This window comes from Triticum aestivum, chromosome 2A, assembly GCF_018294505.1.
Source record: "Triticum aestivum cultivar Chinese Spring chromosome 2A, IWGSC CS RefSeq v2.1, whole genome shotgun sequence".
In the NCBI taxonomy this organism is placed as follows: Eukaryota; Viridiplantae; Streptophyta; class Magnoliopsida; order Poales; family Poaceae; genus Triticum; species Triticum aestivum.
The window spans coordinates 173,511,702-173,524,589 of NC_057797.1; the positions used below are offsets into that span (position 1 = coordinate 173,511,702).

The 12,888-nt window shown below is 41.8% G+C and overlaps 1 protein-coding gene across 1 annotated transcript; it reads right to left on the bottom strand.

The window, feature by feature from the left end:
- Nucleotides 1–1,344: 1,344 nt before the first annotated feature.
- Nucleotides 1,345–5,707, bottom strand: LOC123188195 (ribosome-recycling factor, chloroplastic). The gene is made up of 12 exons (XM_044600233.1): nt 5,470–5,707; nt 4,409–4,529; nt 4,259–4,325; nt 4,068–4,163; nt 3,645–3,742; nt 3,449–3,560; nt 2,837–2,878; nt 2,247–2,303; nt 2,117–2,167; nt 1,974–2,030; nt 1,745–1,788; nt 1,345–1,593 (listed from the first exon to the last, which is right to left on the bottom strand). The coding sequence occupies exons 1-11, from the start codon at nt 5,549–5,551 to the stop codon at nt 1,771–1,773; spliced, it is 801 nt and encodes a 266-aa protein (XP_044456168.1). The 5' UTR covers nt 5,552–5,707; the 3' UTR covers nt 1,345–1,593; nt 1,745–1,770.
- Nucleotides 5,708–12,888: the final 7,181 nt, after the last annotated feature.

Here is a 12,888-nt window from a genome sequence, read left to right on the forward strand (position 1 = left end):
CACTACTCGGCGAGTAAATATTTCAGGGGTGGGCCCGCATGAATAGACAGCAGATGCTGGGGCCACGGAAGCATGGGACCCACCAGCCTTTTCACCCCTCCCCATGTCCACCAGTACTAGTACTACCCTCCACAGATTACAGTGGCTGACGTTATGTGCAGTCGGCATGGTATAGTCAACCCAAGGGACAGTACAAAGGCAGAGGGCGCCGCGCTCTCTGAAAAGACGAGGAGAGCAGAGGAATACCACGGCGACGAGGGCGGCTTTCTTTCTCCTCTCCTACGCCATCGTCACCGCCGTCGGGTGCCGTGGAGATCTGCGCTGCCGCTGCCCGGGAGAACGGCGACGGAAGCGAGATGACGACGGCGGGGAGCGGCCATCGACTTGCTACCTTCCATTTCCGCCCTGGCCGGTGCGTTCTTGTTGGTTTTGTTTTTGATTCTCCGTCTGCCTCGGTTGAACGGTTCGGTCGATCTGATCTGCCTCTTTCCAACTTTCGCCGGGTTCTCCTTCTTGTCCCCTCAAAGTTTGACCTATATATATGTTGTCTTCGTCGGTTGCTTGCTGCGCATTTCCTCCTGGGTGATCGGTTCCACTTTCGAGCATCCTTTTCCGCCGCTTCAGTCTTGAAGCCTCTGAGAATTTGACGTGTTTCCTAGACTGCGCCCAACGCACGCACGCACTCCTCCGCCTTTTCTTGTCCGAAGCGATGCTAGTAGTACTCCAACACATTAGCACCGTCTAATCGAATGGCCATTTTCCATTTTTTGAAGGGGATCATTTTCCTAGCCTTGCAAAAAGGAAAACAGCCATGAGAACAAAACGAACTGCATGGTGGTAATAATTTGCTAATTGCCGCTTCTCCTATCGTTGAGGTGATATCTGACGGACACATGAAGTAGCACTCCTACTCGAGCACTAGCACAGCATTCAAAATGCTTACCGGTCCATGCCGGCAATGAATACTTTGCCTACCGGAGTTACCATCACTCGATCCTAGTGGAGAGCACAGGAATGGGACGTACTGTACGCCGGGACCACCCGCCGATTGGTGGCCGGCCCTACCACTGCCACACGAGTCCGGCCCGTCCTTCCGTGGGGCCGGCACCAGCGTCCGTAATTATCGCAGCCTGGTCGTTGTCGACAAGGGACGTGTCGCCCTGCAAGTCATCGTCGCTGATGCGTGGATATTTTCACGCGGGACCCCATGATACACTGGCTACAGCCGGTGGCCGGCATATCGTGTCAAAAGTTACAGTAAAGCCTCGTTTCAATCTCTGAAACATGGAAAGAACTTGCCCAATTTGTGGCACCCGATTGTAGTGGAGCCCGGCCCCGGGTGTATAATTAGCAAACGAAACGTGAAAAGAACTTTTAGAGTGCACATCACAGAATTTAATTCATGGAAATATTGACAATGGCAGTCGGGCAGCAAGACGGGGAAGGCCTAATTACAAAAGGGAAACGATGGACGCAGCGGCACTGTCTGAACTCGCATCCATCAGTTTTAGCAAGACTCCAACAACCCAATGAGTGCATCCCAGCGCAGTGGCAACCATCCGATGACGAGGAGGGCTTCAGAAAACATGTAGCCTGCAGAAATTCACGTGTTAGCTGCTAATTTGATGAAACGACTGCCGTTTTAGGAGCACGGTTCTGTGATAACCCAGCAAATGTGTTGGTTGCTGATAAATCAGTTTCTTTAACATAGCCAAGGTACTTCACAGGACGAAATGCGACTCACCAGTTTTTGTTCAGTCGGGTCAGGATCTAAACCTTGCTCAGCTCCTGAAAAGGGAAATCGATAAGTTTTTGTTTATTTTTCCATGGTTCTCGAGCGATGATGAATAATACAGTAACTCCTTTGGCATCAAGCGAAGCCATTTTTTACTAGTTGCGTCAAATTAACCAATTATCTTAAGACAGGAGTAGCATTGAAGAGATAAGCAGGACCATCTTATGGACTAAAGTACCTGTTCCTTCTGCTTTTGGATGGCTTCAACCTTTTTCATGTACTCGTCTGTGATTTTCTGTAGAATTTGCACAAGAAGTTAGTCTTAGTCCCCAATGCATCGTTATACTAACTACAGGGGGGCATGGAAGTGTGTATCCTCACTTGTAGATCGGCTGATAAATCCTTCACATTATCTTCAGAAAGTTTCTTTTCCTATGTATACAAGCGCGAGCTGTTAATCTGAGGGCAAAGGTAGAATAGTCCGAACTAGTACCAGCTGAGAAGAGCAAACCTTCTCTAGCTTATCGTAGGCTTTGATTGCATCTCGTCTTATGTTTCTGATAGCAACCTGAAAAAAAAGTCATAATTATCACCCATTCTTATTAGGATCCACTAAGGAGAAGGAAATCACAATATTTCATGAAAATTATCGTGCAACTCAACATCTTGTATATACTAAAGCATGAGCATCTACAGATGTTAGAACAACAGCAGAAAAGAACAGAGATCGACATGACTTTTACCAAGTTCGGAAAAAAACATTTCTATACACCAATTTATGTGTAACAGACACAGTAAAGAGCATGTGATTTAACAACTTTCATGAAACGTCAACAGTTCATACGTGGTTGTTGTTAAATTTTATCTAATGTACATCACGATTACAACAGAAGTAATTTGTAAAGGTGAGATAAAATAACTTATCCGCAAATGCATAAAGGCTTCAGATATACTTCAAACTGTTGAAATAGTGCAAGTAGGGTGGCCAATCATAAACAAAATGCATGAAAACGTTGTACAGAAAATTAAGCCCCGGTATAAATATAATTATAAATATTCTGCTGAAAAGAATGTATAATGTGTGCCAAGGTGAGGTTGTACCTTGCCTTCTTCAGATAACTTGGCTACGGTTTTTGTCATTTCCTGCCCCATGAAAAAAGAGAAGATTAATTGGGAAAAAAGGTATAATAATTTTATTATCTGTGCAAAACCTATAGATTGGACATGTTATCAAGCTATAGAAAATTCCTATGCTTGAACAACTACACTTAAGCAGCACGCAACACTTACCAGATAATCCATCTAAAATGTTCACTAGAAAAAACATGCCCTTTTTACGCATCATGTTCAAATCAATTTCTGATCTTCTTTGAGTTAAAGAATGTTGTATTTTATGGTGCTAACAATCAGTGAAGGTGTCACTTGGGAATCACATAAGTTTCAGAAACATATTTTAGTACAAGAGTTATCTTTTCTCTTAGCTGGTGTGTCTAGGTCTCAGATATGAATTATTAAAGTCTCCTTACTATTATGATTCGAGAAATGGTGTGCATATTAGGATTTGTTGTTGTCATATTTTCCAATTGAATTTTAACACAAGGAAGAAGAAATAGGCACAATCATGCAAACTAAAAGTGTGACCAAACGAGCCAGAATTTAAATGCACAATACTACTAATTTAAGCACAAGAGGTTGGAAATGTAATGCACAAACCTTTCTGCGGTCAGATGTCAATGGTGGGACAGTGACTCGTATCACTTCTCCATCATTGCTTGGTGTTACCCCAATATTTGCAGCAACTATAGCTTTCTCAATGAGCTTGAGGCTGCACAGTATATATATGTCAACAACACGGGACGTACAAAGCAATACCAAGCTATGCCTAAACTGGGGACGATAAATAGCTTACCAAGACTTGTCATATGGTTGGATAAGAAGAGAAGTCGCATCTGGGGTATTTATCTGTGCAATAGTCTTCAAGTTTACAGGAGTTCCATAGTACTCAACCTGCAAGGAATTATTCGCCATATGAGCAGCTTCACCATTGCACAGTAACCTCTTTGTGCTTTAGCCATAATTGCATACGCTAATTCAATTGTTTCCAAACAATATCAATGAATTGTATTGACCACACATTGTTCCACTGATATCAGTTCAGAATTTAATGGTAACTATTAGCCTACTGAAATAACTACTGGTTCACACGTAGCCTAGTTATGGAGTAAGCCAATTAAATTGTTATACAGATACAGAAAGGACATTACACGGAATGACAGGTGCTATCATGCAATTGTTACTTTCAGAATATAAAAAAAAGGAAAAATCATCAAACCTCAATCCTGTCGAGCATAGACGGGTTTGCCCGCCCAGTCCTGACGGTATTGAAGTTCGATTGAACTGTTTCAATGGCCTTCTCCATCTTTTCTTTCTGACAATACATAGTGCCAGCTAGTTAGCAACATGCTAAAAGACTTTACAAGGCAAATATTAACACTTCTAATACAGAGTTGCATTGTTATTTACAGCTTGTTCTTCAACGATCATCTTTTCTTCCTCAATTTCTTCATTAGTGGCATGCCTCAAAACTGCTCTGATACATGATAATCACAAGTTAACGAAGACTAACTTGAAGCTCATCAAGTACAAGAATTATTTAAATGCAAAACTACTCGCCTCTTGTCCGAGTGTTGAAGAACCAAAGGCACACCAAAGAAACCCACTGCTCCAGAATGAAATTTCATGAAGTTTGTGGACGAACTTAACAGGGATGAACGGTTTGAGAGACAACCACAACCTGTGAAATACAGTATTCTCTGATGAGACCTTGCCCAACATTGAGTTCTAGTAGGAATATGTACTCTGGTTGCTTGGTAAACTAGTAGGAATTACAATAAGGTAGAAACAGTACTGAGAAAGAACCACAACATGTTGAATGCAATATGCTCTGATGACTGATGATGCCTTGTCACATTATTCCTTGCTGATGAAATTATGTGAATACGGCAGTCTACTCTTATCTACTTCCTCAGTCCGGAATTAGTTGATGCTCAAACAGATGCATCTAGCATTGAAATACGTCTAGATACATCCGTTTGAGTGTCAACTAATTCCGAGGGAGTAGAAACTAGTTACTTGGAGCCACATTAGCTACTACATCCATCTCACCAGTTTTCCACGACAAACAGCAAACATCCAGTGATGAATTTCATGAGATACATCGATTTATAAATGGCTTCGGTCACTTCTGAATGACCCTGAATTGTGAAGGATAACAGCTGTCAATGGTTTCCTGATATCTAACCATTTAAGTGCAAAGAAATACGTACTAGTATTTCAACAGCCTGGGGAAGACATTAGCTCAAAACCACAAGTAAAGTAATACTAGTAGTACATATTTTCCACAAGTATCGTGAAATGCAGGCTGAAATGACTCTCAATTACATATCCAAGTGCACAGTGGAGTATAGAGCTTGCCATTCCAAATCCGATTCAGTCTTAGTTTCTCTATATGTTGGCTCGATGCAAACAGCAACCTAACTGCAAAGGTTGTGCCGTGAACGGAGAAGCGATAAAAGCACCGGCATTTGCATGCCACCGCATTCCTGACCTGGGGTTCGTCTTAGCGCTACAGTGCTTACTACGCCGCAACCCGTATCGTGAATGATAAAAGCAGAATACGGGTGATACTCGCGGGTTTCAACGAAGCGGGAAAGCGCGGAGGAAGGAGGAGCAACCTGGGCGCTGGGGCAGACGGGCAGAGGAGAGGGCGCAGGGCGGGGAGGCCGCCGCCGCAGGGGAGACGGCGTGGAGCGCCATGGCGCGGCAGCAGGCGGAGTGGTAGCGAGGGGAAGGCCGAGTGGATTGGTATGGAAATTGTGGATAAGGAGAGGAAGAAGGAGGCGAAGGAGGGAAATGGCCGAAGAGGTTTGTGAGCTCTCGTGGGCTAATAATAGCGCGTGCTTGACGGCTGGCCGAATTGGTATGGAATTTCTTATGGGCCGTGTATAAAACTTGAGATTTTTTTCAATAAAACATGTTTTTATCATTAAAAAAATTCCAAAATGCATTAAAAAAATGTTCGAAGCACTTTTTTGTAAAAATGTATTTAAAAATTACGAAACATTTATAAAAAATATTATATGTAAAATAAAATATACAACGTGTATGAAAAAAAATTAGACATCAAAAGATATATTATAAAAATGTTAATCATGTATTTAAAATATGTTAAACATGTTTAAAAAATGTTCCTAACGCATAGGAAAAATGTACAATGTGTATGAAAAATGTAGAAATGTGTTAAAAAAGGAAAATGGAATAAAAAATAAAACCAGAGAAAATAGGTGAAAACCGATGAAAGAAAACAAAGAAACCCATAGAAAAAAAGGGAAATAAAAGAAAACCGGAGGATACAAATAAAAACCATAAAATAAACATATAAAACTGAACAAAAAAAAACACGACCGGCGAAGCAAATGTGCCCGCGACAGTGCGCAACGGGACAAACGCGCGAACAAGCAAAAATGGACCGGTCTGGTACTGTAGCGACTGTGGGCGAGCCCTATTATATATCAGTATGGGCGATACATAACAATTACGGTGGGAGCTATATCTGGCTTGTTGTGAGATGTATGCTCCCCTCGCCGGCCCAGTACCGTAGCATGGTTTGGGGCTGTTTTGCAATAGTTTTCCGGGTTTTCTTCTGTTTTTTGTTGTTTTTGTTTTTATTTTCGTTTTATTTGTTTCCTTTTCAGTTTTTCTTATTAATTTTTCTTTTGTTTTCTATGTTTCTTCCTTCGCTTTCTAGCTTTTTCCTTTTCTTCATTTTCGTTTTCTTCAGGTTTCTTAATGTAAGTCTACAGTTTTTTGTATACACTAGATACATTTCTTATACATGTTTAGCAATTTTTAAATACCAGATTAATTTTTTTTTCAAATATATGTTTTAATGTCTCCTTTATTTTTCATACAGATTATAAATATTTGTTATTATATATGCTTATCTTTTTAAATATATGATTGACATTTAAAAATATTTTTTAAGGTCCATTTTTTCATACATAGTATATATTTTTTGAATACCATAAGAATTTTTTTTGTATACTCATTAAACATTTTTCAAATGCATCATTAACCTTTTCCAGATATACGTTTTGATGTCTACTTTTTTCATAAAAAATGGACATTTTCCATATACATTGGAAACATTTTACTTATACACGTTCAACATTTTTTAAGTACATGATTAACAATTTTCATATATACGTTTTGATGTCTATTTTTGCATACAAATTGTACAATTTTTGTATACATCAGAAAAAAAATCCTTATACACGTTTAACATTTTCCAGGTACATCCTAAACCTTTTTTTTTTCAAACATTGGTTCTAATTTTTAAAAAGAATCCATACATACCATACATTTTTCCCATACACCAGGAACATTTTTATACACATCCAACATTCTTGAAATATATGACTAACATTTTAAAACATATGTTGGTGTATAATTTTTCCGTACGCCATTTACATATTTTTTATACATCAGAAACATAGTTTTATACAGGTTTAGCATTTTTTAAGATATATATTTTGATGTCTATTTCTTTCATACACGTTGCACATTTTTCATATACAAAATTTCTATACATGTGTAAGATTTTAAAAATGCATCATTAACATCTATTCGAAATTTAATTTAAAGTGATTTTTATAATATATACGTTTAAAATATTTTGAAACATAAATAAAAAAATTAAATAAAGGTGGGGGAAAACGAGCACTTAAGTCTGGTGGATGTCCAGCGCGCTGGGCCACCCATTGTTGCCTGCTTCAGGGAGACCTTGTTCGGTCTCGCACCAAGTGACACATAGTCGCGCTCAAGCAAGGGGGCGCCTCTCGCACTGTTGGTGTGTGTGTGTGTGTGTGTGTGTGTGTGTGTGTGTTTGTGTGTGACGCGTGGTTCTGGCAGTTCTGGCTGATAGATGTTGTGTTCTATCATGAGGGTAACTTCAACGCACATCATCAAATGAACGATACCAAAATCCACGTGCACATTGTCGGTCGGGCCGAAGTCATCAAATAAAGAAAAAAAATTGATTCTTGTCAGGGCATGTATAATGCATAGCCTCAAGGTGATGCCTCGCATGTCATGTAGGATCGGATATGACGTAAAGTAGGTTCGGATAGGGAAACGGGATTCTCTTCAGGAGGCGGGTGCTTGAACAAAAAAAGTGTGGTCCGATGACAAAAGCTGAAAATGTTGGAATGAAAAGTAGAAATGCATGTGTATTAGAGTCTTTTATTTTCTATTTTCTTAATGAGGCCCACTAGTAATAGCTTGCATTGGACAGAAAAAATAAATATAGATGTCTCAAATTACTTTTTGTTATGAGGCATATGTATCCATATGCCACCATTGTACATGCCCTCAACCGGCTATAATTATGACTCGCTTTTCGCCTTTTACGTGGGCGACGCGCATCTGGTGGACCCCACTCACCGCTCTATCCCCTTTCTCTCCTTATTAAGACAAGCTTTTATTTCAGCCATACATTTTCGTAGGTCATGTCGTCTTTTCTCATCATCTCTCTTTTGCTCTATCTCATGGGATATGGAATGCCATGGACGACTTCCACAAGTTACCCCAATAGAAATCTGAGGAAAATAAAGGGCCCACTACTGGCTGGGACAGCCCCACAACTACAACCGCACCGCTACGACATTATCAATAAAATCTAGGGATTTTTACAACTGTGCCCCTCGTTCCTTAGCTCTACTCATTCATCTCCGTGCTCTTAATTTTTGCTCAGTTTTCCCTACTTCCTTGCCCGTAACCCTCAGAACAGGTCACAACAGACATTGCCATCGGGTCAATGACTTGACCGTTAACTCTGACAAGTGGGGACGCGTTGGGTGGTGTCGCTGTTCGACCGTTGGGCTGTGGTTTTGTTGAACCGTTCCTTGAATTAAATGCCTGTGCGCGCCACAAAAGAAGCCTGCTATGCATCCACCCAGCAAGCTTGCCTGCATGCGTCGATGCGCGCCGCCACGATGCACCAACCGAGCCTGCATGTGTTGATGCATGCCGCCACGATGCACTGACCGAGCCGCTTTCGTGCACGCCAGCCGCCACGGATGCAGCGATGGTTGCTGCCGCTGGTTCCTCTCTTCTCGCACGCTTGTCTCCTCGATTTAGAGCATCGTTTTTTTACGATTAGTTTCAGCCTTTTCGATCCACTCGCATGTGCATCCGTTTTTCTACGACAAATAAATTGAACAATATGTTTTATATTTTATATTTTTGTGGCTGCATGCACTAGCTAGGTGGCTACATATTTGTGACTTGTGTAAAAAAAGAGAAGGGTTCGTTGTGGTTGCTTGTACTAGGTGATTACTAACAAAACGAGCTCTCCAAGAAAACAATCAACAGATATGTAGATAGGGCCAACAAGTCCATACCACGATCATATAGTTCAAATTAGGAAGAACTTAATAATAGAATTGATAGAAAACTTAATAATAGAACTTATAAAAGAGCCAACAAGCCCATAGCATCTCCAACATAGTTCAATTACATCTTAACATAACATAGACTCGAAAAATAGATAGAGGGTTTAGAACCCTAGCCACCACCTTCTCCACCTCGCTCCTCCGGGCGCCCTTCACTGCTCCTCGGGGGCGTTGTCGATGGGGTACGAAAGAGTGTGCATGCACGACACGGTGGGGAAGATGTTGGTGTACTTCGTGAACATGTTGTGGATGGTGAAAGCGATGAACTCGCAGCCACACCAAAACACCCGGCCAAGGAAGTAGAAGGCATTGAATGTGTCGGTGAAGTGGGCAAGGAGAGCAACCACCACCCCGTTTTGGATGACCTCCTCGACGCGGAACATCGTTGGAGATCCCCGCGGGAGGTGGCGGTAGCCGGCCCGAGGAAGAATTCGGTGAAGTTCCTTGCGGTCCTCCACCTTGATATCGCCCACACACGTAGAGTGCGCTCAATGTACACGCCGGTAGGGTAGAGCCTCTCCGACACAGTGGGTGGGAAGCGGTAGGTTGGTTCAATATACTGCATGATTGAGGGATGTGCAGAAGAAGGAGAAGGGGTCGAAGAGCAAGAAGGGCAGATGGCAGAGGATGGGAGATGGATGAGGGATGGCAGAGGTAGTGGGTGGCTTAAATAGCCGTAGTGCTACGTGTTATTTCGCCATGGCATCGGGAGTGTACACGCGTGGGAAACCTGAAAGTGCAACTATCCCTAGGTGGTTTTGGTAATTCATAACAACATATAGCTCATTGAGCTAATGCTATTCCAAGATGATTATTTCAGGAAAGCTCAATGATTGGCATGGCATGGATGTGAAAGTGGAGCCCTCAAAATGCTAAGGACAAAGGATTGGCTCAAGCTCAAAAGCTCAAGACTCTTCATTTTATATTTTAGTGATCCAAGATCACATTGAGTCTTTAGGAAAAGCCAATACTATCAAGGAGGGATGAGGTGTTGTTTAATGAGCCTCTTGCTTCATGTGCTTAGTGATATGCTCCAAAACCCTCAACTACTTTCCCATATCCACTTATGACCTAAACCCTAAGCCAAACTCGGTCATACCGTTCTTTCTATCCGGCGCCACCGAGTTTCACTTGTCATAAGCCACTGCCAAACCCTAGCAATTCGGTTCTACCGATAGGGATCTCGGTCTCACCGAGATGGGATTGCAAACTCTCTGTTTCCCTTTCGTAACTTTTCGGTCTCACTGAAAGAGCGAATCGGTCCCACCGAGATTGCAATGTAAATTCAGTGTTTCCTTTTTGTAACTTTTCGGTCTCACCGAAAGAGCAAATCGGTCCCACCGAGTCTGCCTGACCAACTCTCTGGTTAGCTAATTACCAAAATCGGTCTCACCGAGTTTGTGTAATCGGTCTCACCGAGATTACGTTATGCCCAAACCCTAACCATATCGGTCCTACCGAGTTGCATGTCAGCCCACCGAAAATCTCTAACGGTCACTAGGTTTACCTTTTCGGTCCGACCGAGTTTGTTGATTCGGTCCCACCGAGATTGGAAAACTGTGTGTAACGGTTGGATTTTGTGTGGAGGCTATATATACCCCTCCACCTCCTCTTCATTCGAAGAGAGAGCCATCAGAACACATACACAATTCCAACTCATATGTTCTGAGAGAGAACCACCTACTCATGTGTTGAGATCAAGACATTCCATTCCTACCATATGAATCTTGATCTCTAGCCTTCCCAAGTTACTTTCCACTCAAATCTTCTTTCCACCAAATCCAAATCCTATGAGAGAGAGTTGAGTGTTGGGGAGACTATCATTTGAAGCACAAGAGCAAGGAGTTCATTACCTACACACCATTTGTTACTTCTTGGAGAGTGGTGTCTCCTAGATTGGCTAGGTGTCACTTGGGAGCCTCCGACAAGATTGTGGAGTTGAACCAAGGAGTTTGTAAGGGCAAGGAGATCGCCTACTTCGTGAAGATCTACCGCTAGTGAGGCAAGTCCTTCGTGGGCGATGGCCATGGTGGGATAGACAAGGTTGCTTCTTCGTGGACCCTTTGTGGGTGGTTGCTTCTTCGTGGACCCTTCGTGGGTGGAGCCCTTCGTGGACTCGCGCAACCGTTACCCTTCATGGGTGGAGCCCTTCGTGGACTCGCGCAACCGTTACCCTTTGTGGGTTGAAGTCTCCATCAACGTGGATGTAGGATAGCACCACCTATCCGAACCATGGGAAAAACATCCGTGTCTCCAATTGCGTTTGAACTCTCCAAACCCTTCCCTTTACATTCTTGCAAGTTGCATGCTTTACTTTCCGCTGCCAATATACTCTTTGCATGCTTGCTTGAATTATGTGATGATTGCTTGACTTATCCTACAATAGCTAAAATCTGCCAAGAACTAAAATTGGGAAAAGGTTAAGTTTTTATTTGGTCAAGTAGTCTAATCACCCCCCCCCTCTAGACATACTTTCGATCCTACAAAACCGTGGTTTGAAAAGAAGAAGAAAAAGAATCTAATTACATGCGTGGGAATCCGTGGTCATATATATTATATGAACAAAAAACAATTTTGAATAGTTTGTGGCCATTTTGCATGATAAAAATAAATTTAACCCTTATAAATTTGGTCAATTTGCATTTGTATTGAACAAAAAGGACTAAATTTTCCAGGCAATGTCAATTGTTGTGTAATTTCAAACGATGCAAAAGAACAGAGCCAACACGTTAAAAAAACAGAGCAAACGATGCAAAAAACGACGCAATTCGACGGCCCAACCAGAGCTTGGTTTCCTTTTGGGCCCAATAACTACGTTTTTTTCACGAAGTCAGTGGTGGGGGAGCAGCCGAGCACAACCAACATGATCGCCTCTCGCGGATCGCCCCACGATCCAACGATGCGGAGCCGTCCATGTGATCCAACAGCGCGGAGCCTGCACGCAGCATGCCCACCGAATTCCTTCTAGAAGACCACATCTGAGGGCTGTCGCTTGGCGCCAGGGTATGATTGGGCGGCTGACGTTCGGAGCTAGGGTTAGGCGAAACCCTGCGGGGTTTAGAGGGGTTTTGAGCTGGCCAACGTGGTTTCCAAGGCTTTGACTAAGCATAACTAATTTTAAAAAATCGAAAAAATATGAAACCTTCGCCGTTCGTCGTTTTATAAGACACACTAACGAGGAAAAATACTAAACTTGGTATATGGATATTTTTTTTAAAAACCTAGCTAGCACAATCAAGGTCAAATGAGCACCATTAATTTAAAAATCAAAAAAATATAAAGCCTACGCACAATGTTGTCTTATGTGACATGTTACCAACAAAAAATCATAAACTTGGTCTATGGTCATTTTCATGAAAAAACCTTCACACATATGAACTACCACGTACAACATTTCATAGAGTTCGAGGAGAGGAGGTATGGTTACCTTCTGTTTTTGAAAATTTAAAAAATCAAAAAATCACCAAAGCTTTATTTCACAGTGAATAAGAAGGATCTAAACTTAGTTTTCCATTTTCATATTTTAAACATGTTTTTAATAGTTTTTATTAAAGCATATTGTTTAAAAGAAAATGTAAAAATATGAAGATTAATTAAAAAAATAGCGAGACTTCGAATCTACACTACATAGATTGAATATGT

Coding starts and splice junctions, on each gene's coding strand:
- LOC123188195 (XM_044600233.1), bottom strand. CDS start 5,551: ATGGCGCTCCACGCCGTCTCCCCTGCGGCGGCGGCCTCCCCGCCCTGC. Junction 4,164..4,258: donor TGATCGTTGAAGAACAAGCT/GTAAATAACAAT, acceptor ATGTATTGTCAG/AAAGAAAAGATGGAGAAGGC. Junction 3,743..4,067: donor CTATGCTCGACAGGATTGAG/GTTTGATGATTT, acceptor AATTCCTTGCAG/GTTGAGTACTATGGAACTCC.